Genomic DNA, 27,312 nt, shown 5'->3' with positions numbered 1-27,312 from the left:
GTGGAGGACAGAGGGGCTCTGATTTCTGCAGCTCTTGTCTGTCTCTCTGGATGAAGCACTCTTTGCTTGATATTGCCCTGTTGTAAATGCAGCTGATTGATTTTCTTTCTGTTTCTTCTTTTGCACTTGTTTATTTTAATAAAGATAGATTTTTTTTTTTTTTTGAAACCTAAAGCAAAATGTTCCAGTGTCTCCACCCACCCTCCTGGCACTAAGTGCTGATGGTTATTTCAGTGGTTATAATTTGATTTCTGCCTCTCCTGCTGGGCTGATGTGAGAGAAAAAAATATTTAGAGAAGTTGATTTTTAATTTTTTTTTTTCTGGAGCAGGGGAGGCAGAGACTGGGAGTAGTGTGTGAAGAAGGAAAGAGAATCAGCAAGAATGTACTCTCATTTTCTAGGCCATTTTTTTTTCAAGTTTGCAATCTGATGGACAAAAATCACAGTACAGCTCAACTAATCAATTGATCTCTGAAGAATGGAGAGCACCTCATCTCTTTAGGCATTTTTGTGTTATTCTTGGTCTGCTGCAGGGACTGATCATAGCTGCTCTATGACAATGACTTTAGGTTTGTAGCCTGAACTGTGATCATCTCCATTTTGGAAGTGGAGAAGCTAAGGCAGAGAGTAGTAAATTGGCCACTTCCCCTGCAGATTGTCTGTGCAGCCAAGAACCACGTACGGCACAGGTGCTAAGGGCTGATTTCCAAACCCAGGATATAGTTAGCACACACAACCCAGACCACATCTTCAGCAGCTCTCAGCTCCCAATTAAACTTAGACAAAACAAGGTTTTCACTAGTGCTTAGCAGCCAGCCCTTCTTCAGTGAGAATACTGAGCAGGAGATTTTCAAAGGAGTTCAGCTACTCCTCAGCTCTTGGAGTTTCTTAGGGAAAAGCTCCTGCATTTTGCTAAGAGGAATGTTTTTTTCTTTGCCAAAAATCTGACCCTTCTTTTCTAGGCACAGAATTAAAAACTTGTTTATCACTTTTTTCCTAGTTTTTTAAGGAATAGCACCCCTCTTTTCCCTCTGATTTTTCTGGCTTCTAGGAACAGGGCTAGTGATTGCTTCTGTGCATATCTGAAGATAATAGCTTTGCTAAATAATTTTTCCTCTTTTAAAATATGTATCAAGGTTGCCTGCTGCATAGTTTACATTTCCTGCTGTGGAGAAAAATACTTTAATTAAAATGGAAGGGAGAAAAAAAAAAAACCCACACAGAAAAAGAAAAAGCCTCTGTAAAAAGAATCCTAAAAGGCTTGAGAGAAGTCAAAATGGGCAAACGAAGCCCTTTGGCAGCTAGGATGCATTTTGCATTCATGCATGCAGGCTTTTGGGGACTACTTTGCTCAGTGCCAGGAGGGAGGCGTTGGTGAAAGCCTCGGTTGCGTGAAGAAACCCAGTTGTATTTCTGTCAAGCAACAAGAGACCTTTTCTCAAACTGCTTGTCCTCCACCTCCTATGGCTCCTGCTCCAGTCTGCATGCAGGACAGGTGGAATAGCTTGGTTGCAGATTATCATGTCTTAAGAATAAGAAGGAAACAGGATCTTCTACTTACCTTGGCCCTGCCTCTTTCCTTCACTTAAAAGCAAAATGTTAAATTAATCTCCTGTGGTTGCTGTATTTGATTATGGGACTCCTTGTACCTCCTCTCCCTCCCTTGGCTTTAGCTTGCCCCTAGGGAAAGCACAGCAGCAGCAAACAGCAAGAAACTCCTAAATGGGCCAGGCTGATATTAACTCCCAAGACAGATGAGAGGGATGAGAAGTTGCAAGTACAAAATTGCTGCTCAGACCTGAAGATTTTCTCCCTAAGTCTAGTTAGGGACTGAAAGCATTGCATCTAGTTTTGACTGCAAAGTTTGACAGAGCAGGGGAAAGGGAGGCACCATTTATAAGTGGGAGTGCAGCATGAGTCTGCAAGCCTTGCCTGCAGGAAAAATGGTAAGACAACTCTTTCCTTGTATTTTTAAGCAAAGGAAGCAGCCTGTGAAGTGCACCCACTCCCATGCCCACAGTAGGTCTACGGTCAGAAGAGATGAGCTAACTCTCTCTACACCCCTGTCTTGAGATCTTTCTGGGAAACTCTCCCAACTCCCTTCCAAGTTAGTGAGCAAGTCCATCCAAAAAACCACTCTGCCCTCCCAAAGCACACCAGGCTACCAGGGCTTCCCATTTAAGGCCAGCCCTGATGCACTGCAGGTGCTGCCCACAGCTGGTGGATCACTGGAGCTCCTTGGCATGGCCAGAGGGAGCAGCAGCTGCCAGCCCTGGGTTTCAGAGGGCAGCGGTGCTCCAGCTGGGTGGCAGTGAGCAGAAAGATCTGCTTGGATGGATTAACCAGCCTTGCAAAGGTCTTTTTCCAGGCCAGAGTATGGGGGGAAGAGGATGGACTGAAAGCATCACAGTGTGCTTCCCTCTGCTAAGCTGGGATTTGTATCTAGCTCATTGAGGATAATTAGATGATCACCATCAGATGGGTAAGCTGAGCTCTCACTTTCTGCACCATCCCTCTAAGAGAAGAGCATATTACTCCTGTTTTTCACCAGCCTGAACCAGCAATTGTCTCTTTGAGCTGTGATGCTGTACCTATATAATTAAGGCTGTCAGTCAAACTCAGACACCTAAACACACAAGCTCCATGGCTTACGAGGATTGATCACAGGACTTTATTGCTTGGCAGTCAAAGCAGCGCTTTGCAGGCTCTCTTTTCCCTTGTTGGAGGAACAAACTGTGGGGTTGTGAGAAGGAAGCGTCCCTGGGAAAGCAGTTAGGTGCCTCCAGTGTTTACTGGATATACTAGCTGTGACCGTGGGTCCTGGTCACTGTTTCTGGTTCAGAACCTGCTTCTGGGGCTCGGGTTACGGGTGGGACCTGCCTATGCTGGCAGGGAGTTTGAGTGCTTATCTACTGCCTTCACTGGCCGGAGCACCCAGCAAAATGGTGAGAGAAGGGCTTGAACCCAAAGCAGCCGCTCTCCTCCATGCACGGGGGTCTTGTGGGTCAGCAGATAGACCATGGCGGGGGACCAATGCTGTAGGGATGGAGGCATGGCATTGGGAGGTCTAGGCTTGCGGGACAGGCACTCAGCCTTCCTGTCTCTGCAAAGTGCCAGGCGAAGGTTTATCAGCCCTGTTTTTGTCTGCTGTTGTCTCCGCTGTTTTGCAGGATGTGCATGGAGTCAGCATGAATGCCAAATCTATAGAGGGGAGACTCTTCTTTGCCTTCTTCCAGTGGAAAAAGCTGGTGATCTGGCTCTGTGTAGGTAAGAAGATCTCAATGCATGCTGAGCCCTGCTCTCTCTGAGCCAGCACTCACCGCTGTGTCCCCCTGCCTTAGGGCCTTGGTGAGCTGGGGCTGTACAGAAGGAGAGGACCCTCCTGGCCACTGATGTCTTCACTGGAGAGACCCCCAAAATGGGAAGTGACAGAAAAGGGGAGGGAGGAGACGTGTTTCTGTAAATCAGACACATGCAGCCCTAAGTGTCCCCACAGACTGAGGTGGGGAGGACTTACACATGCTCCCAACACATGGGCATTAGCAATGGGAGCACAGACCCTAGTTATGGTGTCCCCTCTTAGCTGCATATTGATTGCACCAGCAGTTGTGTTTCCAAAACAGAGCCCCCTTCTGCAAACGGCCCTGCCACATGCAGCTCTTCTCTGCACAGGCTTTGCACTTGTGTTTGTCACTAGTAAACCTGGCCTTCTCCAGAGGAGCTTTAACTGTGCCTGTTTTGTGTGTATGTTTAGAAAATCAAGTCATCTTGGATGTCTTTGGGGGTGTGGAGAGCAGAAAAGCATCTAAAAGGTGATTTGTTTCCCAAAGTGTAAAAACCTTTTTGTTGTTTTGCACAATTGTAAAATGAATTTTCCCCTATGCCCACACAATATGCTGTCTCTCCAGCAAGGGCAAATGAGGAATAACTTCTTTCAAAAGTGTTAATATTTGCAAAGACCCATGTAAGACCTGTAGCCTGTGTGATACGTGTGCACAGGGCTGTGGGAGGCTAGAGCAGGGTTAATGTGCTTCTGTGATACACAAATTAAATTCCTGTGCGTGTGTGGGAGGTCTAGCAGCCACCCTCTGATAAATGCTGCTGTGATCTTTGCAGGATTAGGGTCCAGAGGTGGGTGTTTACCTGTGCTGTGTGTATGTGTGTAGCAGCCCAGAAGTAATCAGCTGATGAAAGCCTCTGGGCTGTGTGTGGAGGAGGTCCAGGAGAGACCCACTGACAGAGTGCCTGTGCAAGTGTATGTAACTGCTTGTGATCTCCCTCCAAGAGTAAAAGAAACCCAATCCTAATTTCATACCATAGTTGAAAGGCTGGTTGTTTGTCACAGGAAAATTCACTGCTGCTTAATGACCAAGATGTGACCAGTGTCATTGTATTTAGTTGGGTGCAAATGATGGAGGACTTTTTCCCTTCTGCATCTGCAGTCCCAGATTCACCTGTGTGGAGCAGGGCACTCGGGGTGAGCTGAGCTCATGCTGTGAATCAGCACAGCACCTTGATCAAGGTGAAGAGCTGCTCAGACAAGCTATCGTCCATGTTACGGAACTGCTTTTGGCTAACCTTTTTCCTGGTGTGAACCTCTTGATTTCAGCCTGGGAAGCAGCCCTGGTCAGGACTGGAGGATTTCTTCTGCATGTACATTTCTTATTGCTGTGAGCCTTTGCTGTTCTCAGCAAAAGCTTTTGTCCATCGGGCTTTGTACCCAAGAACCACGGTGTGGGTTGCAGCTGCATCCTACTGCCTGTCTGTGGGATAATGGATCACTTTGTGCAACAGGGGCTGTTTGATGGCCTTCATGGTCCTCTGTCCCCTGTGACATCCTGAGGAGCAGCCAGCTGACAGCTATGGAGAGAAAGGACCAAGGGAGCCCACGCCGTCGATGTGGGACTCCACAGCTCACCCCAGCAGCAGGCATGGCCGGGAGGGCTGCAGGTTCTGGGGAAGGGGAGCCAGGCTTTGGGGCCAGGCCAGCCTCACGGGGAGCATGTCGAGAGACCGAGGGCTTGCCAGGCTCAGGGAGTGCCGCAGTCAATCCTCTCCCCTCTCTGCACTGTCACCGTGTCATTTTACAGATTGATGTGAGTGATTGCTGGAGCGCTGTGAGGCTTGAGCTTGCAAGCAAATGTGCTTAGCTGCTGGGGAAAAGGATGCTGCATTTACTAGGGTTCATCACCAGAAGCCCCCGTTTAATTTTGTCTAGCAAGGGGCTAACTCAAATACAACCACTTGGAGGCTCCAAACTCTGAAACAGGGTCTGCTCGTCTGCAGGTCTGATGGCTGCAGGGGCTCGGGAGGTGCTGTCACGGGGGAGAGGTCCTGTGGGCTGCACAGTGGGGTGGTCCTGGCTGCGGTGCTGCGGCCGTGCAGCTGCTGCGCCTGTGTCAGCCTCTCCATTGCCTTCTGCAGGTCTGTGCCTGCAGAGCCTGTACTACTCTGTGGCGAACTCACGTGAAAGTCCCATTGCCTAAGTTACCTTTTCTTCTTCCCTTTTCTGACCTCAGTGCTACTGCGGTCTGGGTTAAAGGTGGGGCACAATTCATTATTGTGGAAAGAAGAGGCAACAACCCTCCCAGGATAACACCTGGGTGAGAAACAGCTCACCCAGTAATGTGAATCCCTGGGGACTTGGTGGACTGTGTTCTGCCTGGCAGTGACTTGAGGGCAGGGCAGACAGAAAAGTGGCAGGATGAAGCAGCATTGGTGAGCCTGGAGATGCCTTAGCTAGACTGTAGTAAAGATTCCCTGGGGCTGATGGTCACTTTCAGAATGCCTTGTGGACATCCCGCAGTGCTGTTCATTGCCTGTCTCTATCTGGAGGAATGAATGAGGCTTACCTAAGGCCAATGATTTTCTAAAACTCAAGCTGTTCAAGGTCCTGAACAGCTTGGCATAACTTTGGCATTAGCTCTCCATCTGTTTCCATCTAAATTCCTCTGTGTAAAGGAGTCCTTTATGTGCTTGAGGGGAGGTGGCTGCGGCTGGCTGTTCATGGGACTGAAGTGGTCAGGAGCTGGGAGACAGGACAACATGGTCACAAGCTCAAAACCCTATGTTTGTGGACCTCTTTAAGAGACCTCCTGAACTATCACTGATTCTCAGGCACAATCTTAAAGCCTTTAGGAAGGGCTAGTAGGAAATGAACCTCGTTTCTTTCACTGGAAGCATCTTGGTGCTTGCCAGAGATGCTTTGTGTGGAGAAAGCCTTTTCTTGGAAGGTTTGTTAGTCATGTCTCATTTGTTTGGGGAATTTTGTTGAGAGATGAATCAGTGTCTCAGTGGCTGCTGATCGGTGGAGACTGGCAGCCTGGGGTTTATGTGCAGATATGCAGGAAGGGAAATAGAGCTAAGTTCAGCTAATTGTTGCACAATGGCATCTTGACACCACTACAAGTGAGTCAGCAGGCCAGCAGAGTGATGCGATACAGATGCGTGTGTAAAAAGTCCTCTGAAGGACAATCAGAGAGGAAAAGATGTGCTGTTGAACTGATGAGTGTGCAGCAAGGCTTTGTCATGGGCGTCATGATTTTGTCATGAAATGAATGAATAAATCAAATTGGAAACTGTGATGGGTTGACCCTGGCTGGATGCCAGTTGCCCACCAAAGCTGCTCTATCACTCCCCCTCCTCAGCTGGACAGGGGAGAGAAAATATAACAAAAAGCTTGTGGGTTGAGATAAGGACAGGGAGATATCACTCACCAGTTACCATCACAGGCAAAACAGACTCGACTTGGGGAAATTAGTTTAATTTATTACCAATCAAATCAGAGTAGGATAATCAGAAATAAACCCAAATCTTAAAAACACCTTTCCCCCACCCCTCCCTTCTTCCCAGGCTTAACTTCACTCCCGATTTCTCCACTTCCTCCTCCCCAGGAGCACAGGGGACGGGGAATGGGGGTTGGGGTCAGTTCATCACACGTTGTCTCTGCCGCTCCTTCCTCCTCAGGGGGAGGACTCCTCACTGTTCCCCTGCTCCAGGGTGGAGTCCCTCCCACAGGAGACAGTTCTCCACAAACTTCTCCAATGCGAGTCCTTCCCACGGGCTGCAGTCCTTCAGGCACAGACTGCTCCAGCGTGGGTCCCCCGCGGGGTCACCAGTCCTGCCAGCAAACCTGCTCCAGCGCGGGCTCTTCTCTCCATGGGGCCACAGGTCCTGCCAGGAACCTGCTCCAGTGTGGGCTTCCCACGGGGTCACAGCCTCCTTTGGGCATCCACCTGCTCTGGCGTGGGGTCCTCCACCAGCTGCAGGTGGAGATCTGCTCCACCGTGGACCTCCCTGGGCTGCAGGGGGACAGCCTGCCTCACCATGGTCTTCCCCAGGGGCTGCAGGGGAATCTCTGCTCCGGCACCTGGAGCACCTCCTCCCCCTCCTTCTCCACTGACCTGGGGGTCTGCAGGATTGTTTCTCTTACATGTTCTCACTCCTCTCTCTGGCTGCCATTTCTGTTGCGCAGCAGCTTTTTCCCCTTCTTTAATATGTTATCCCAGAGGTGCTACCACTGTCACTGATGGGCTTAGCCTTGGCCAGCGGCGGGTCCAACTTGGAGCCATCGGACATAGGGGAAGCTTCTAGCAGCTTCTCACAGAAGCCATCCCTGTTACCCCCTGCTACCGAACCTTGCCATGCAAACCCAATACAGAAATGTAACTGGAAATCTGCCCCCTCTCTTCTGGATAAACAATGAAAGGATGAATAAACGTTCCCCAAACGTGTACCAAGAGAGGAACGACTGAAAAGGGAGATGAACTGGGAGGCCAGAACTGGAGGGAAATGAGATTTTGCTGTCACTGCTGCTGAGGAGGTGGATTAGAAAAAGCAGTAAAGACTATTTTTAAAAGATGTGGGTCATTCCTGGGAAGTTCTACAGGATAGCTCAGTAGCTTTCCAAAGCTCTTCATTATGCAGCCTGCTTCAGCTGCCCTAGTCCTTGTGTCTGATACTGCTGTGGCTGCTCCCCTCATCCCTAAACTTCTGCCTCTCTGAGTCTCTCTTGGTAGGTTTGGATCTCACTGGAAGCCTTTCCTGACCAGCAAATCCTTATACTCGCTCATGGGCAGACCTTTTAGGAGAGACCTTGAAAAAGTTCTGTGGTTCCATAACCTGCCTTTCAGGCTGCAGAGCTCAGGTATTGCAATGTTCTTCCCTCAGTGTTGTTGTGTCTTGAACGGACGCCGTGCAGCCAGAGACCCTCCCCCTTACGGGGCAGCCTTGAGTGCTGCAGAGGAGATGGAAATACAGCTGGGCATCAGAGTGCACTGGGGGAAATCAGACTGACTGGATGACATACCTCTGAGAAAAGGTCATAGGCCATGACAGTGGTGATAGAGGAAGAGCGCAGTGCTTTAACTCCAGGCTCTAGCTGTGCCAGGAGGGATGAAAAGGGGAAAGCTGACAGCAATGCTTTTTTGGACGGAGCAGGAACCATTGTGGAAGTTACCAAATGCCAACAGAGAGAAGATACTGAGTGGGTCAGTGCCTTTTGCCTTTTTCAGTGTGAGGTACTACAGACCAGCTTTGGCTGCTGGTAGTGCTGGTCATAAAGTGCATGCCTTTTATGTGGAAAAACGCCTCAGTTTGGACAGGGTTGATCAGATGGATGTGACAAGAGTGGTGTCTGAGCAGGCTGTCCCATGTAAAGTGTCCTGGCACTTTATGAAAGGATGAAACCTATCTCTTTAGAGCAGAAGAAAAAGGAGAGTTGTCACATTGGCAGTGGTGGGGCCACATTTCTTCCCTGAAGACAACTCTTTGACTTCTCATCTTCCAGTTCTCTCTGCTTTTACCACATTGCAGTTTCTTCCACAGCAGGAGTTGCCTGGATCCTTTGCCTGGTATGAGGGTGGGCTGGAGATGGGTGTTGGGCAAGCAGGTGTGTGAGGGAAATGATAGTTGGGTTGAGAGCCCTGGTTTCTGCAGCAACTTGAAGTTCTCTCTCTTAGTGTTCAACTTCACAGCCCTTTCTGCCTCTCACTCCTGTCGCTGTTCATCTCCTCTCTCAGTAGGTTTCTCTTTCTCTCCCTTTTAAACATGTCCTTTCAAGCAGCTTTCATACTGATGAACTTAAGCTGCTAGATCACAGCTCCCTCCCTTTAACTTCTGTCATACCCTGATCTCTGTTCTCAGTATTGCCCCATCCCATCTATTTTCTCTTGCTCTAACTCCATCCCAAGTGTGACAGTCCAGGGCTTGGAAAGTTGGGTGCCTCCCTCAGTTCTGCCTGCCCACATTCAGGGAGAGCAGAAAGCGAAGTAGACTGTGGCAGCTGTTGGCAAAAGCTTTCATTTGGGCCCTTCTTTCCTCTAATTCATTAGAGGAATTATTCTATGGCCTCTCATTCTTCTTCTCTATAATACATTGCATGCCTTAAGCAAAGGTTCACCCTCCTAATTACCAGCCTGCTGGGTATCCACACTTGACTTTCTTTCCATTTCTTTATCATCTTGTATTCTCTGGCTAACTAGAGATCCCTCACAATTTTACTGGTATGTTGATGGCACTGCATTGCCTTATGGTCACTAAGATAAGACCCATCTGTCCAGGATACAGCTGGAGTCCTACTAGTCAGGGCTTTGCTGATTTGATGCCACCCCAGGAGTTATCTTGGAACATCAAAAAGGTCCTCAAGGGATGCTGATCTAACCTGGTGTAAACACTTGTCAGAGAAGGACTTAATCTCTTGCAATCTATTCTTTTGCCAGCTTATGGTGCCAAAGGTGCATTGTGGTCGGCAACGGTTACTCCATCCATGGCCAACGCTTTGGGAAAATGATTGACTCTTACCACGTTATCATAAGGTACTGAATCCTTACTAAAGCCTTAATGATTAATCAGAGACACAGGAATGATAATGCGCATGTGACTTTCTTGCCTGGCAAACATAACATCTAGGATACATCAGCTCAGGTAATCAAATAACTTTCTTGCGGTTCAGGGCCAAGCACAGGCACTGCAGGAGCCCGAATTTGTACCACTCATTCACAGATGTTGTACTGGGGAGCTGGATAGCCATCTCCAGCTCAGTGGAGTGGCAGGCAATCCCAGTGTTACAGGACTACATGCATTTTTACTCTGACTTGAGAAAGTAATTTAATTTCTCTGTGCCTCACTTCCCTATCTGAAAAATAGCAGTTGTCTGCCACTGCTGTCTGCCTTTTTGTTACAAGGGAGGAACTACTGGTGTGTCTGTGTGAGGTGCCCCATACCAGGGAAGCAGGCTGCCGGGTTGGGGCATAATGTGTGTCAGTGCCCTCAAGTGAGTTCACAGGAGCCAGTGATGTATCTGACAGCACACAGCTGCCTCCATGGTTGGGAACAAGTGATACTGAAACTGGACAAATTCTGGCTTTGATTCTCAGATTAAATGATGCTCCAGTAAAAGAGCACAAGAAAGATGTGGGCGAGAGAACCAGCACTCGTCTCTTCTTCCCTGAATCAGCTCTGCCCAACCCTCTGGAAAATAACAACAATGATGAACTGATGGTATTTGTCCCATTCAAGCCCTTGGATTTCTCCTGGCTGAGGGAAGTATTGCTGAAAACAAGGAAAAAGTGAGATGTCTTTAATGAGGGAAGGTTGAAACCAGGTTATTTGTAGTGATATATTCTATAGCTCTAATAATCATGTATCTTTCAAATATTTACTGACCTGCATAATGCACTTGAGACCTTATTTTTCACTAATTAGAAAGACCCCAGTCTCAGCCACATTGGAGACAGATCTATGGGAATAAGTGGAAAAGACCAGGAGATCCTCTGTTCCTCTGAACACCCCTGAGTCCTTCTGAGCACCCAGCCAGAGCAGTAGACCACAGCTAACTCAGGGATCTTTATCGTGGCACTGTCTGGTGTGCGTGGGCTTGCCTCAAGTATCTCTCTGCCTTTCTTCTACAGATGAAGGTGGGGTTTTGGTGCGCCAGCCCCCCTGCGAGTCCAACGGGAACGTCTCTCAGCTCTGTACTCTCAACCCATATGTCACCTATGAAGCGATGTACAAACTGCTGCAGCTGAACGCATCAAGTAGGGTATGATGCTGTGCTGGAGAGCAGATAGATAAGCGTCAGTGTTCTGTGTCTTCCCATATACCTTACTGCTTTAGTGCCATGCAAGGGGAAGGAAAACCTTTTCATTAGATTAGCTAGTCCCTTCCCCTAGTAAATGGAGTCTTTTCCTATAACATGGTGCTTCAGGTTTGGAGCCCTGCTCCTACCCAGAAAAGGAAGACTTTTCCCCACCTGTCATAGCACTGCAGCATAATTCTTATTCCAGTCTGCCCCACCACCCCTTGCCATTTTGCATTCAAGTCCTTTTTTAGAGTTACTTGGGTCCATAGTTCTAGACCTCAGAAAACCTGGTTCTCTAGTGACAAGCAGCTGTGCCATATAAACCCTTTCATACATGTTCCTGTGCTTTCACTGTCTGAAGACCATTACTTATAATTACCTAGCAGAAAATGGGAGGAATTTTGGTTGGCATTCCTTAAAACACTCTGTTCTCACAGATCTCTGGCCTGAGGCTGGTTGTTATGCCCACTGCTTCTGGAGTGCAGTTTTCCCCTTCACTGCATGATGGAGGATTATTTCATTAATGAATCTAATGATACTTTGTCTTTGGTCCTGACGATCTTTGTGATGGTGCTGTGCAATCTTTAATTAACTTTAAGCCTGCCAGGCACTACTAGGATGTTTATAATTTGCAACAAATGCAGGAGAATCTTGAAGGCCTGGTGTGGTAAAATAACATTGTCCAAGGTCATGCACTGACTCTTGGCTGGGGGTGAGATTAGATGCCAAGTCTCCTGACTGCTGAAGCAATGCTGTAAAAAAAGTACATTTCCCTGCTAAAATGTTTGGAAAGTGCAAAGTGGGACAATCCAGGGGAGGAGTGCAAAGTGCTCGATTAGGCTTGGGGGACCAGAGAGCATGTTCAGCTGCTCGCGAGCGTGGTGGCTGTGCTGCTCCATCACAAGGCTTTTAAGGCAGCATTTGAGTTTGTACTTGGCCATGTTAGCTTTACGTGAGCAGAAGGCAGTTTTGTAGCACAGAAGCCAAGGGCAGGAATTTAATGTGTGGATTAAAAGAGAGGTATCACACGAAGGCTGCCAGCAGGGAATACACACACAGAGGCACATGGAAAAGAAAGAGATGCAGAGACCTTGTATAGGCTCTGTCATGGATGTGGATTTGTTAAAAAGTGTGCTGATTTCTTCCATTCAAAGCTTTTTGATTTCCATGGAGCTCTATGTTTTATCAACCCACAGGTGGTATGTTCATGAGCCCTCATCTTCTGCAGCACCTTTTCAAAAGATGCTCCTTGTCTGAGTTTTGAGAGTGCTGTCCATGCACCTGTCCTGTTTCATTTACATATTTTTTGCTATATTGACTGTGGAAGAAGCTACTGGTCCGAGCTGCAAAGGTGTTGCTCGTGTCAGTATTGTAAAAGTATGAGTCTGAAATCCTAAACAGATGTTCTTTCTTTTCTCTTCCCAGAGATATGCCACCACAGGAATCACTGCTTTGAACTTAGCCCTCCATATGTGCCAAGAGGTCAATATTGCAGGCTTTGGATACCCTTGCAACCATGACAATACTACACCAATACATTATTACAATATGGATCGCTCACTGAAAAAAGAGGTAGAAAATGCCTCCCCTTCAAACTAAGGTCTTCTCCATAGAGGAACCTACCAGTCAAACCTGGGAGTCAAGCAGTTGAGAGGTCTGGTAACTATTGCTGGTGTTACCCATGGAAATTCCTTCTGGGACATGCCAGGGGAATGTGTTGGGACATGCTTTGTTCTCAGAAAGCAGTTTGGGCACAGATGTTGGCACCTTCAGGGTGCCTTTCATGTGTCCTAGTTTGGTGATGAGGGTCCTGTGCAGTGGAAGTCCTGCAAGGGGCTGCAGGCAAAGTTGGGTTGGACAAGATCCAGTGCATTTTGGGCAGTATGAGGGGCACTGTAAGGAATAATCCATAACTTTGCCTCACTTGTCTCTGAAGCTCTGTCAGCACAATATTGCTGCTGAGAGGAGCTGGCTGCTGAAAATGATCGAGTGGGGGATGATTGCTGACATAGCCAGCCCTTCCTTCCAGGCCCAGAACTGCTGAGAGAGGGCTGTGCTGCTTGCTGTCTCCTCCAGACACCACTGATGATCCCAGCTGGGCTTTGCCCTTGTTCCAGGTTGTTTTGAGCAGGTCACAGTTTGTCCTGTCGCATGTGGGTGGGAGATGAATCCCTGACATTCAGAGCGTTTGCCCTTTCCTCCATTGGCCTCTGCTTTCCACCACTGACTGTTGCGGTGGAGGTTGGTGTTGCACAACCCTTCTACCTTGGGTAATCCCCTCCTGTTCTGTAAACAGCCATCCTGTGCTCATCAGTTATTTGTGAAAAGCACCAAACTGAGATGATAAGCTGGTCCTCAGCCCCTAAGAAAGGGAGGGGGTGAGAGAATGATACCTGCCATGGGATTTCAAACTCCTTCCTAAGTAGATTGGAGTGAGAGAGAGTCATACCCATCACTTTGGAAAAGGGCCAGGTTGACCACTCAGAGATTTCAGTGTCTTGCTAATTGTTGGGAAACATTAATGTCTGCAGGAAACAAGAAATGTTTCTTTTATTGTTCTGTTTGAGAATAAATGCACTTCTGGTTTCAGGGAGTTGGCACTGTCTTATAAGAGGGGGATTTCTGGCCAGGACAGGTGAGAATTACCTTAGCATCTCCTCTGAGATCTTCTCATGGCTTTATGGCCCCATGTAATCCCCTCTTTTTTTTTTATTTCTTCCTCAGCATGCTGTCTGGAGCTTTCCATGTCTCTTCCAGCTTGTTCTAAGTATGGAGCCACCCTGCCAAATCTACTTTGTGTGCTGAAGACCTTCCACATTTAAGAAGCCACCTTAAACCAAGACTTATCTGTGGCTGGCTCATGTCCATGGGGCACCTCTGGGGCCACATCTTCTCATCCTCTACCACTTCCTTCCAGGATGCAGCTATGTCATACTTCCCCTTCTTTACTTCCCTCGTTGCTACTTTCTTCCTGGCCTGTTATCATCATGGGTTCACCTCTGTTGCTGCCTCACCAAAGTGCTGCCTCTACGAGCAGAAAGAACCTACAGTGATGAACTTACTTACAAGCTGATGGCTATGCTGGTACGACCACTTTGCTGCAACCTCTTCAGCCAGGCGCTCATTGGGAAGAAGGCTTCTTGTGCACAGCTATTAGAGGGCAAACTCTAACAGTGGGGTTGGCTTAATTTACATCAGGTTGCATGTGTCTTACAGCAGCAGCATTTGGGGTGTGGGAGCATTAGTACAGTACCCATATAACTGCTAACTATTTCCACGGGAGGTGAAACTTCTGCTTTCCCTCCCATTTCCTTCCTCCCTCCTCTTCACTGTGGCCAGGCTTTCAGGGCACTTCCTGTGCTATTGGTGTCACTCCTTTTCCTGGGTAACTTCTCTTCTAGTATCTCAGCCCTGCCTCCTGGAAGCTTTCTGTAACACCCTGTCTCTCATGTTCTGCAAATTGTTAATGCCCTTCATGTTGCTCCCACTGCTGTTCCCTTTTGGCCAGCCTGGTTCCTCCTCCATTAGAGCTGAAATGGTTTTTTCCTGATTGGTGCATGCAACTCATGGCCAAAGAAATGCTGACAAAACTCCTCCAAAGCTGCCTTGCCCTGGGAGACTGGTGGAAGAACTGGAGGCCCTGGTCCAGCTCAGTCTGAGAAGGGTCCCTTGAAGGCTGAAAAGGGATGACCTAATCTTGCACATGCAAACAGAACTGAACTGAGCTTGGGACAAAAATGCTGTTTTAATAAATTCCTCTTCATCAGCTAAACACTGGCTTCAGGTTTTAGTCTGTACACAAATAAGTCTTTACTCTCTAAATAACACGGTAGCCACACAGGTTTTGCAGATTCCAAAAATACGGTGTTCCAAATGCATGCAAATATGTGTTTGGATTTGGCTCGACCACTCTTTTAGAATTTATTGCTTTGTAAGTGATGGAAGTGGGCTCTCAACTATGTGGACAATTAATATTCTATGTAATTCTCCTGGTAGAGTAAAATGGCATAAAAATCATAATGTCTAAAAGCTGATGTATAAAGCATGCTATGAACTAACCCCAGGAGATGGTTAACATTTTCTCACTAGGTAACGCATATACAAGAACTTCACCACGGCTTGCAGGAGCTGTGTCTGCACTTTCTGCCGCAGTTGTTGCAACATTTTCCTGTCATGTAGTGTCAAGTCATGATAATGAAATCATAAACATGAGGCTCAAGAGTCTTAGCATTGGTCACTGCCTGTGGCAGTGCTCTCGGTACTTGCAGCAAGCATGTCTGCTACACAGCTTTTTGCTGTTATGTTTCAGAGCTGGCTGGTTTTCTCTCAAAGCAGGGTTCTGTAATCTCTCTAGGTAACCACAATTCATTAGAGCTGCCTCTTGTTTCAAACTTTCCCAGAGTGTCAGAGCAATGTGGTAGGGGCTTAGTATTTAACCATGCATCGGTGGTGGCACTGAGTCCCCAAATCAAACTTTCTTGTGTCCAGTTTAAAAAGTCTGAGATATGCAGTCCTCCACGCCCTACACATCTTTTGTATTTGATAGTCTGAATAAATCCTTGCCCTACAGCAGACTCATTATTATCAAGAGAACTGGGGGAAAGGAGGTGGAATATGCAGGATAAGGCAAAGCCACAGTAATACAAAACATATGTAAATTAGGCTACAAGATACCATAATAAGGATGTAATGGAGGGGGAACGAAAAAGAAAATTAGTCCTATTGTTGCTTCAGTAGCAAAAGCTAGCTTCGGTCTGAGGTGGTAAATCCACCTTTCTTAGGGCAGTGGAAAGGTAACTATACTCCTTCTAAGCACAGGGCATTTCATGCCAAGGCACTGTGAGCATCCTCACATCGATGGCGACAGTGAATCCCCGGCTTTGTGGCCAGCCGAGGGGCAACCATGGGTCATCTGAGGCAGAAGGGGAGGGAGCTGCTGGCTGTTTGGTGCCAGCCTGTCTCTCTCCAGGGGTCAAGGGAGCTCCACCACCACTCACTGCCTGTCCACGAAAGCTTGGCAAGCAAGTCTGGATGCCTCCACCATCTGTGTGAAATCCTTCCAGCCATTTAGATTAAACATTGACTTCAGTAAAATGTAGGGCTCCTAACTGACCTGACATAGTCCATATGGAGTAGCTGCCACAGATAGTGACTATCTTGACACTGATTAATCGCTTCTTCTAGTTGTGTATTTGTCCCTGGTTACTTGACACAGTTCTTCCCTAATAGCTTTTGAATAGTTCTGGGGTATTCACATGACCTTGGCTTTGGGGAATACCCCATCTGATGACACTCATTACCTAATTCAATGTAGGCTTGGCTGCTTTTCATCAAACTAACTTGGACACTAGCTTTTGGGGTTTTTTTCTTTCCCCTGTGTACACCAGTATCTGTCCTTTTCTGCAACGGGAAACACCTTAGCTATGCTGGATTCTCTTTGATTTAGGTGGCACCATTTGCAATGGGCTGGGGCTGGGTCTGTGCTATATAGCATGTAGACACTGTCTTGATTCCACCTCCATGTCCTTACCTGTCACTTACAGTCACAGGCATGACAAGCATTCTGCATTACTGATGCTCCTTGCTTTGAAACTAGCAGTTAAATGATCTGTAACTAGAGTCAATCATTGCTCAGACAGACAGCAGCGAAGCTGTCTAACACCCCAAACTAAATGCAGTTTCTCTCTCAATCTGAATGTTGTTCTCTTCTTCAAAGGTACGAGATCCAGAAGCAAAGGCAATAGGTTTTCCAGGCTGATCTTCCATCAAATGTGAGATTATTACACCCACTTCGTATGGGGAAGTGTCACAAGTGAGAGTTAAAAGCATCAAGGCATTCTAGTAAGGACCTGTTCTGATGATACCAGTTTCTCAGCTCCTTCACCAGCCTTGGTGCAGGGCGCGTGGTTCAGCGCTGTCTCTATCCAGTGTCTGCCAGGTCAGTCAGGGGTTGCTGTGTGAGGCGGTGACTCACCAGTTCCAGGAAGCAATGTGTTTGTGGAATTTGCAGCAAAAGGATCTTAAAGCAATTTTCAGATATTTTTTTTCCCCCATTTTTCCTTGTGATTTATAGAAATTGTTTTTCCCAGCAGAAAGGCTGGGAAAATTCAACATACTGTTAAATTTTTGAGACATTTCCTTTTGCTTTTCCTATCCACTCAGACAACTTTTCAGACTTGGACAGGTGACTGACTTGCTGAGTATAAGGACTGGCGATGTGTCAGCTGAACCTCAAGGACTTGGTAACTGTATACACATCCTGAGCCTAGACCCCAGCTGCAATGTGACATGATTTAAACATAATTCACCACAGGTAACTGCTAAGCCCAGTCATATTAGCTGATACTGTGCTAGTTAGGAAGGCAAATATGGCCAGTGCTGCAACCCATCTGAGAGGAATACTGGGTCAGCTGGTGTTGCCTGACAACATGCCTGAGCTTCTCAAGTACTTTGGGAAGTTCTTGAGGTCCTCCCCATCTCTAGCTCCACAAATGCTTTGTTGTGTAAGTGCCAGCATCTTAGGAATGATCTCTCCCATCTGATCCACGACTCACAACCAAATAGTTGTTACAGATGGCCCTTTCAGTTAAAATAAGACCTGGTTTGTTTAGTCTTGAAATAATTCTTGCCATGCTCCTCAGCCTCCATTTGCAGATAGATAGACTTGGGGAACTGCTTAGGATGACTACTGAGGAAAATACATCCTCTCTTCCGGGTAATAGCTGTTGATCCACATGTGATACTGGGTTAGCTGTGACCTTGAAATCACCTTAGATATAGACAGCCCTCTGTGTTTTCATGGCTATCACCAGTTGTCTCGTCCAAGAGTTTAGCTAACTTTTCTTTTTGGCTGGAGTTTACAAATTATTTTATTTTAATATAAGCAAGGACAAGATGTTTTGTCAGTCCAGCTACACTGTGGCCATCTTATGCTATGTAATACCTTGCTTCAGATCACAGAGGTTGAGTATACACTGTCTGCTGTTGTGTTACTTATAATAATGTTCAGGAGAACAAAGATTACTTGGGCGCGTGTTTTTAGAAACACGGATCTTCTGTAACACCTCCTTTCTAAAAGATCTTTGATGATCCCACCAGTAAATTGCAGCATAGTGAATCACGTTTCATTTTAGATGTTATTCTTGTCACTTTAAAGGATTCCAAATAATACTTTTGTTTCTTGTGAACCGAAAGAGGCAATTACATAGACATTATGGCTTTCTACAGTCATTGCACATTGTTGCATGCAAGCTGAAGAATATGAAGTTAACCAGCATTGACTTTCTAAACTGGTGGCTGGGTTTGATTTGCTAGCTTGCATGTTTTCTGCTTGTGCCCCATCCCCTGCAGTTTCTATATGATTTGTCCTTGAGCAAATTACTACTGTTATTGTGAAACTGTCCCTTGTGTTAGAAGCAGCACATTCTTTGAACGTCCTTCAAGCCGTACTTTCCACTTGACCCCTGAGCATGGCTGTTGGACCGATTTTGTGATGCTCCCAAACTCTCCAGCATCTTCAGTGAGTCTCCATTGAAATGGTAATTTCTGGGGCATACTTCAGGCTCATCTGAGCTTTAGATAAAAATTAAATGTGGATTGCTTCATTCTGCATATTGAATACTAAAAGATGCACTCATTTGTCCTCTCTGCAGACACATGATGCTCTGCCAATTTCCTTAATCCAGGCACAGAAGCAGTCAGCAATTGTTTCCACTCACTTTTGATTCCATCTGTAAAAGGAAATACCTGCAATCATGAGAGGCTTTTCAGAACAAGGATTTTGTAGAACTTGCCCAATTTCAACAAACTTTTTGTCTGCTGGCTTAATGGGCACTATCTGGCTGCACATCAGAGCATCAGTTTTAGTCTCCATTGTGCTGCCATATGTTTTTCATTGCAGAGATCATCTGTTATTTTAGGATTTCCCCATCTCTCAGTGGCCCTCTACTGACCTGCCAAAGAAGTCCAATCCGCCTCCCGTCATATTTTAAACTTTTCTTTATGAGTGGATTGCTCACTGGAATCATACTGCAGCTTATATTTAATATTAATTTTCACAGACTTTCATGAGCAGTCATTGCCTATTCCATCTACTTCTAGACTAGTATCCCACCCCATCTCACATTTTTGCAGCCTCTCTGTCTATGTGGTGTTAATAATACCCAGCAACCCTATGGCTGGATCCCCAGTAACACTTCTTAGTTATCTACAGAAAGACAGGAGTAGATACATGAATGCACTACCATTTATCAGAGTAAATGAAGGCAGGGAGCTTTATTAGAAGGCTCACAGCTGATTTAAATTAATATTGCCAACTGTGAGGTTTTACAAAGCTTCTTCCAGAAACAATAGCTGTGTCTGCACCATAAATTAAGGACGGTATTGAGATGTACTCACTTTTGTAGCAAGGCATCAAACACAGATTCCGGCGTGACCAGGGCAGATAGCAGCTCTAAGCCCAGCTGGGGTGTCTGTGCCTCTCCCAACTTGCTGCCCCCAGCAACCCACCCACCCACCCAAGAAAAGGGTGAGGAGGGGCATAAGGTCCTGGGCTCTGACTACTCTATGAATCTCTAGTATTTACTCCTTGTCCCTGGCCATGTGCAGCTTGTTCCTGCGATAATTGTAATACTGAGCTCCAAACAGGTGGATAAAACCTAGATGTACGTTCATAAGAGGTCAGCCATAGGTAAACCTGTTGTTACTTGGCTCAGGAAAACATTTGCCACCGCTGAGTACTTCTCCACTACTTGCCAGCGTGGCGTAGCTGGGAGCATGGCAGGGGTACAAAGGCAGAGTCATTCGCTCTGTCCAGTGCATTTGAATTATGGGATGTGAAGCATGACCTTCCAGAAGGTGGACTCAGAATTTCCCAAAGTTTCCCTTTTTTTGCCAATTTGACCAGAGCTAATCTGAGGCAATCAGGTGACACACTGATACAATCCATAGTCTTCTTTGATTTCTAGTCCAAACTATACATCTCATTACTTCCTTTTTTCTTGTTTTTTAAAAAAGCTTTTTTTTTTTTTTTAAAACAATTGCAAGAACAGCAATTCACTCAGAGCATGTCTAAAAACCAGGCAGCTACTGGTTTCACTTCCCTCCTTGGTCTCTGCAACTCTCAGTGATGTGCAGTGAGAAGCAGGAGTGGTGAAACACAGTCCTTGGCATTTCAGAAGGTTTCCCACTCCAGGTCCTTGAGTGATACCCATGCTGCTTTCTCCTGCATGCCTGGCCCCCTGAAGATGCCCAGGAGAGGATCTCTTGCCCTGTGGACACTCGTGGTGCTGCTGCAGCCGGCGCTTGTCCCATCACAGCTGGCAGGCTACCTTCCCAATCCCTGTTTGGAGGTACGTGATCTCTAAATGAGCACAAAATCCTTCTGTTTTTCTCTGGTGCAACTTTTCCCTCTGCTTGGGAGATTTGTGCATCAAGTCTGTTGTGTGTTAGTTGTCTTACAAAAGCCTATCTTTTTTCCAAGGCTGTTACCAAGGCAATTGAATCGTTTGAAGTAAATGCTGGTCTCAAAAACATCTGAGAACCAGAACCAGCAGCATGAACCATTTTTCTTGTTGCCTTTCTGTACCCCTGAGGTTACTGCAGTACAGTTAATCTAATAGATTATGTTTCCCTTGGAAGAGATCCAAGCCTTGTCTATAATTTCTGCAAAATACAGTATTTTTGCCTGATTTGTACTGTAGAGTGATTTCACCAGTACCCCAAGTACCTGGCACTAATCAACTGCCTTTTGCAAACTTTTGCCGACGATTATCATTTACAGAATAACTTCGTTTAGAACTGCCTGCTTATCTGCAGTGTAAAAGCTGAGAGCTGATCCTGGACAGAAAATGCATCCTTGTGTGTTTGTTTTGCTGGCTCTCACAAAGGTTGCTGCCAGTTCATCCATAGCCTCAAGGAACACTGTCCTGTAGTTTTGCACCTGCTTCAACCAGCAAGAAATGTAGCTCTTTCTGAAGAGTAGGACTGGTTCTATTAGAAGTGGGAAAAATGCTTAGGATATATAAGATTATTTCCTAAAACTCAGGGCAGCTCATTTAGAAATTAACTATAAGGTTAGTCATTCTGCTCCTGCTTTCCTGACAGTGTCATTTTCTCGCACTTCATAAGAGCAGATGTTGACCATGATTGGATCTGCCACTCTTACAGGTCATCCCTAACAAAACTTTCAGATGCATGGGACTGAATGTCTCTGGAGTTCCTGCTGAAGTCCCAAATACCACCCAGAATTTGGATCTCAGTTTCAGCAATCTGAAATCACTGGGGTCAAATTATTTTTCATCAGTCCCTGAACTTCAGCTTCTGGATCTTACAAGGTAATGAGCTCTTTTATGTGGATACTGGTTAAGCTTGTTCACCAGCTGGGCCGCCGTGGTTGCTTATTTTGGGGTCTGTTGGTCTTGGCTGTTCATTTTTTTTTGCTTGTGACTTTATCCCCGTGTCTGTCTCTCTGCACATCCCCATGGTCAAGTGATGTACAGCTTTTACTTCAGTTCCGGAGTGCATACTCTCTGCACAGAGCTGGATCTGTCAGTCTGATCTTGTAGGTTGGGATGTGAGAAGGAGAAGGAAGATGTTTTACTTCTCTCTGAACAAGAAAAATGTCAGACTTTTCACTGTTACAAAAACTCTGAAGTGGAACATCTTGGGTGAGCTGTTTTTCTAATCAGTTTAAAAAAAAATAAAATGAAGGTACATTCATTTTCTAAAAGGCTGTTTTAAAATATCAACATATTCTCTTTTCCCTTCTCACATGTCTGGGGGAGGAGATGGGGGAGGCTTATTAGCAAATTTGAATTGATGTATAATTTCCACTGACTTGAGACAACAGTTTCTCTGGGTAAATTGTTTCACTGAAAAATGTCACTCAGTCCCATCACAGTTACAGCTCTGAAGTGGCTGAGTGGCAGAGCAGGTTTGCTGTAAGGCACTGTCTGGAATATAAAACTAATTTTGCTTGAATTCACTGCTGAATGGATTTGGGTCTCAAATTTTGGATCTTCCTATATGAAACCATCTTTAGGTGGCCACCCTCTTTTTCCCCTCTTCCTTTCCTCCTTTAGAGCCAACATAGCCTGGGGTCTGTTCCCTCTCAGATATTATCAGCAAAACTGCTGACAGATTTGTGAGCTTTGCCACTGCTGCATCATGCTGGTGCCAGTGGGACTGCCCAGATGTGGCTGAGGCACAGTCTGAAGGCTGTGAAGGTGCAAGGTGTAAGGGAGTGCTGTATCTGGTTGGCTCTGCCATCAATGATGGTTATTACGGTGTTACTTTGGCCTGAACAGAAAGCTAGAATTCTTCTTTCCTGCTGCCTGCATGAATTTTTGACCTTCACCGTGGCTCAACATCTCTTGCTTTGCAATTGAACTTCAGATTTAGAGAGGGAGAAGGAAGTGAGAGAAGGTCCTCTGCTGTGGAAGGGTTCCCTTTGCACATTCAGGAGTGCTGGCTCTGCCCAGCACAGTAAAGCCAAACGAACCCCCAGTGTGAGGCTGAACCTGAGAATGTTGCACCAGCGCTTAGTGCTGTAGCATTAGTGAACATGAAAGGGACAGTGTTTCATGCACATTTATTCTCTTTTCCTGGCCAACAGGTGCCAACTCCATACAATAGAAGATAACTCCTTTAAGGATCTTCATAAACTTTCCACCTTAATTTTAACTGCCAATTCCCTCCAGTACCAGGGGACAGCAGCCTTCTATGGCTTAACATCTCTGAAAAAACTAGTACTGGTGGAAACCAACATAACCTCTCTGACTGACCTACCCATTGGACACTTGCATACCCTGCAGGAGCTGAATCTGGGCCACAACAACATTGCTTCATTGAAGCTTCCCAAGTATTTCACCAACCTGACCTCTCTCAGGCACCTGAGCTTTCTCTCTAACAAGATCACATATATCTCCAAAGGAGACCTTGATGCCCTGAGGGAAGTGAACAGGCTGAATCTCACACTGGTGCTTTCCTTGAATAATATAAAATACATACAACCAGGGTCCTTTGCAAAGATTCACCTTGGTGAGCTGGTTCTAAGGTCCTCTTTTGAGAACTTCAGTGTGATGCACACTTCTCTTCAAGGCCTGACTGGTTTGCAGGTCACCAGACTAATAGTTGGAGAATTCAGCAACAGTCAGAGACTGGTAGACTTTCAGAGCGGACTCTTGAGTGGACTGTGCCAGGTACAAATGCAAGAGTTTGTCTTAATCTGTTTCAGGGAATTTGAGAATAACACAGACACTCTTTTTAACTGCATAGGCAATGTCTCCAGTATTCGGTTGGTGGACCTCCAACTTGAAGAGGTGTCAGAGGTTCCTATGTTTTCTCAAGTGAAACAGCTGGAATGCAAGAAATGCAAGTTTAAGGAAGTGCCTGCCGTGAAGCTGTCTCTTTTCAAGGAGCTGAGAGTGCTTCGTATTACCAAGAGCAAACACCTCATTAGCTTCCAGCAGAAATTTGAGAGTCTGAGTAACCTGGAGGTCATAGATTTGAGTGAGAATCGCCTCACCTTCACTGGCTGCTGTTCCCCTCAGTTTCGCAAGTGTCCAAATTTGAAACACTTGAACCTAAGCTTCAATTCTGACATCAGTGTGACTGGAGATTTCACTAATGTAAAGGATTTGTTATATTTGGACCTTCAGCACACAAAGTTGTTCGGTCCTGGCTCCTACCCTGTGTTTCTATCCCTTCAGAAACTCATTTACCTTGATATTTCCTATACCAGAACTCTTGTTAAATCCCAGTGTACATTTTGTGGCTTGAACTCTTTGCAAGTGCTCAAGATGGCAGGCAACTCCTTTGAGAACAATAAATTGGCCAACAACTTCAAAAACCTAAGTCACCTCCACACCTTGGATATTTCAAGTTGCAAATTAGTACAGGTGGATCAAAGTACATTTGATGCCCTCTCTGAACTAAAAGAGCTAAACATCAGCAACAATAAGTTGCTGAGCTTTGATCCTGTAGTCTACAAGCCGCTCCGAGCCCTCACAGCCCTGGATTTTAGCAACAACCAGCTGAGTGTTCTGTTGGAGTCAGCCCTGGAAATCCTGCCTGATAGTCTGGTCCAGTTAGACATCTCTCAAAACCTGTTTGAATGCTCTTGTGTATACTTGAACTTTCTGAAATGGATCAAGGAAAAGCAGGAGCTACTGCAGAACAAGGAGTTGATGATATGCCACACACCTGCATCCATGAATAACGTGAGCCTGTCAAGCTTTGATCTGTCATCCTGCCATCTCGATGCAAGTACAGTGTCATTCTCAGTGATCACATTGCTCGCTGCAGTGGTGTTCCTTTTCCTGATTTACAAGTACTACTTCCAGCTATACTACTCATTGGTGCTGCTCAGTGGGTGTAAACACTCTGCGGAAAGGGGTGACACCTATGATGCATTTGTTATCCACTCCAGCAAAGACCAAGAATGGGTGATAAAAGAGCTGGTTGAACCCTTAGAAGGAGGAACACCTCCCTTCCAGCTTTGTCTTTACTACAGGGATTTCCTACCAGGGATACCCATTGTCACCAATATCATCCAAGAAGGTTTTCTGAGTAGCAGGAATGTCATCGCGGTCATCTCTACTAACTTCCTGGAAAGTAAGTGGTGTAGCTTTGAGTTTGACATTGCCCAGTCCTGGCAGCTTGTTGAAGGAAAGGCTGGAATCATCATGATTGTACTAGAAGAAGTGAATAAGGCCTTGCTGAGGCAGAGACTGGGGCTGTCCCGATACCTGAAGAGGAACACCTATCTGGAGTGGAAAAACAAGGAAATAAGTAGGCACATCTTCTGGAGGCAGCTGACAGGAGTCCTGCTAGAAGGCAAAAAATGGAATCATGAGGCAGTGAAGCTCATGTGAAGAGAAAGAGAGGTCACTTCTCTCCTGTGTCCCATCCTGGCTGTGGCTGATGGCTGGTGCTCAGGAGTTGGTTCTTCTGTGGCTGTTCAGAGTTGGAGGAAGTGGATGGAGGCACTGTAAAAGCACTACAGAAATACCTGCCTTGCTGGTGACCCTTTCTCAAGGGAACTTGCAAGCTAAGGAGTGACAACAGCTAGAAGAGCTGCACATGCCTGAGCTCCACGTCTGTCTGCAGCTGTCAATCAAAGCTGGTCCAGCAATCCACACAGGTCTGGTGGGTTGGTGAATAGACGGACCGCTCTTACTGTCATTTGTCTGCCTCTGAAACTGAACTTGCATCCTGGGACCATTTACCCAGTGGAACTTCAGGGTCTTTTGCTTTGAGTGGACCCCAGGATCTCCAGGGGAGAGCAAAGGTGCAGGATTTTTGGCTCTAAAAATGGTGAGAAACAGAAACAAGATTTGGATCCTGAAAGTCTTGGGTCTGCCTCCTTAGGCACCATGACTCAGGGGAAAAACCCTACAGAGAGAAATGGGATGCCCCACAGCCATAAACTACCTGGCAGCTACTCAGTGAAGCTGAGCAGTTATATTGTCAGTGTGGGGGGAGGTTGCCATTGGTGGGAAATTTCCCCAACATGTTTATTTCAGTTTTCTTTAGACCAAAACCAAATACTGAAACCCCCAAATATTTCCATCACCTGGAACTCTTATTTATATCCAGATTATATAGCATTTGAGAGAGTGGTTTGAGGTTTTCTTGTGGGATCCAAAAATCAGTGCAACCAGAAGCAGCCATAGAAATGCTTAACACCTTTAAAATCGAGGTATTTCTTTGCTCCAACTGCTTCTCATCATCCAATGTTTCTGGATATACTGTGTGGGACTGCCCTATATGAGCAAGATTGAGCCTGAGCAAAATGTTTTGATGTTTACAGCCAGCCAGTTCTAGCATAAGCTTTTCCACTCTCTGGACTAGCCTTAATTCTGTTGGAAGGTGCAGCCCATGAGTTGAAATGGACTTCAGATATGTTCAGACCTAGCAATGAGGCTGAGAGTCCCTCGTCCTTCCCCCCATCACGCTGTGGCAGCCTCTGGTCCTGGTAGGCATCTCCACATGTGTGGTCAGCCTTTCCCAGGGTTCAGCTGCTAGGTTGAACAGGACAGTCACTGGACGGGAAAGTTGCGCCTTTGTTTCAATAAGAACGTGCCTGACATTTTGCAGGGAGAAGAGATAGAGGAGAAAAGTCTGGGTTAGCTAAGCTAAATGTATCCCAGCACTGCCCTGAATAAAGGGAAAGAAAGTCTAAATGCCACTGAATCGTATTACAGAGCACTCCATTGATGTGTTGAATATTGAATAGTGCTGGAGTATTGCTCTCTATTTATGAAAGGCTTTGGTTGGGATTAATCACTGAATTACTCTAGTTTTAAACTTGCAAATCCTTCTATAATCAATGACGTTCTACAGAGGTAAAACAGAAGCAATTGAGTGGTGAATCAGATCTGATATTTATTCAGAAGAAAGGGCCTGATCCATCTCACTTTTCTAAGCACCAGTCAGCGACATCTCCGTGGAAGCCAGTGATAAGTGAGATCAACATCAGACACTGTTTGAAAAAGAGGGAGAGCTAGTTCCAGGGCTTGCGCTGGCAAAAGCTGAATCACAGTTCCTCTCTATGTGTGGTGTCAGTAGTATATTGGGATAACACTACCAAAAACCCCCACAGCCCTCTCTACGTTTTTTTGTGACCCATGAGACGAAGCTTTAATAAAACTAAGCCCAATGCTGTGTTCAGTTGCCCAGCATGTTTGTTTTGCATCTGCTAAGTACTGTTGCAGCAATTTCCAAAGTGCGGTGCGTGCTCCTTACCTCTGCTGTAATTGATGGGTCCTGAGCGCTGCATCTTGCCAGCAGACCTGCCTCCTCACCCAGGGGCAGAGGCTGCTGGAGCTGGGGAGGGGGTGCACTAAACCAGGGCACAGCTTGAGGTTCCCTGGATTGAAGCCAAAGGAAAGCACGGAGGACAAAGCAAATATTAGCCTGGATTTCAGCAGCTACAAGTTAAATTGGAAAACAAAAGAAGGAAAATTAAATGGGGTGGGAGTTCCTGCTCCTGAATTGAGCAGCACTGAAGCTGCATTTCTCCCTCACTCTTTCTCTCTGTGGCTCCTCTACAAAAAATTGTGTATATGTATTCCTGGCACAAAGCACAGAGTCCTATGATTCTTAATTGTAATTATAATAATGAGTTTCAGAAAGCCTGCAAGTGGTTCTGGGCATTATAATAAGGGGTTAGGACAGTATTGTTTAAAAAGCGAGTGTTTGTTGAATATCAAAGCAATTTCAGGAGGAGA

General features: G+C 46.1%; 2 protein-coding genes across 2 annotated transcripts; both read left to right on the top strand.

The window, feature by feature from the left end:
- Window positions 1–1,913: 1,913 nt before the first annotated feature.
- Window positions 1,914–13,124, top strand: LOC128154730 (CMP-N-acetylneuraminate-beta-galactosamide-alpha-2,3-sialyltransferase 4-like). The gene is given in 14 exon segments (XM_052815765.1): window positions 1,914–1,946; window positions 3,171–3,267; window positions 3,755–3,812; window positions 5,287–5,424; window positions 6,019–6,055; window positions 6,181–6,233; window positions 8,019–8,146; window positions 8,789–8,852; window positions 9,720–9,815; window positions 10,377–10,575; window positions 10,917–10,928; window positions 10,931–11,041; window positions 12,506–12,652; window positions 13,017–13,124. Coding segments are annotated over 14 exon segments (1,281 nt in total).
- A 6,893-nt stretch (window positions 13,125–20,017) lies between these two features.
- Window positions 20,018–26,761, top strand: TLR4 (toll like receptor 4). The gene is made up of 3 exons (XM_052815587.1): window positions 20,018–20,430; window positions 21,248–21,414; window positions 22,695–26,761. Exons 1-3 carry the CDS (start codon window positions 20,308–20,310, stop codon window positions 24,952–24,954), a joined length of 2,550 nt encoding a protein of 849 aa, XP_052671547.1. The 5' UTR covers window positions 20,018–20,307; the 3' UTR covers window positions 24,955–26,761.
- The last annotated feature ends 551 nt before the right edge of the window (window positions 26,762–27,312 follow it).

This window comes from Harpia harpyja, chromosome 19 (genome assembly GCF_026419915.1).
Source record: "Harpia harpyja isolate bHarHar1 chromosome 19, bHarHar1 primary haplotype, whole genome shotgun sequence".
Taxonomy (NCBI): Eukaryota; Metazoa; Chordata; class Aves; order Accipitriformes; family Accipitridae; genus Harpia; species Harpia harpyja.
This window is presented reverse-complemented; position numbering and strand designations above follow the sequence as displayed.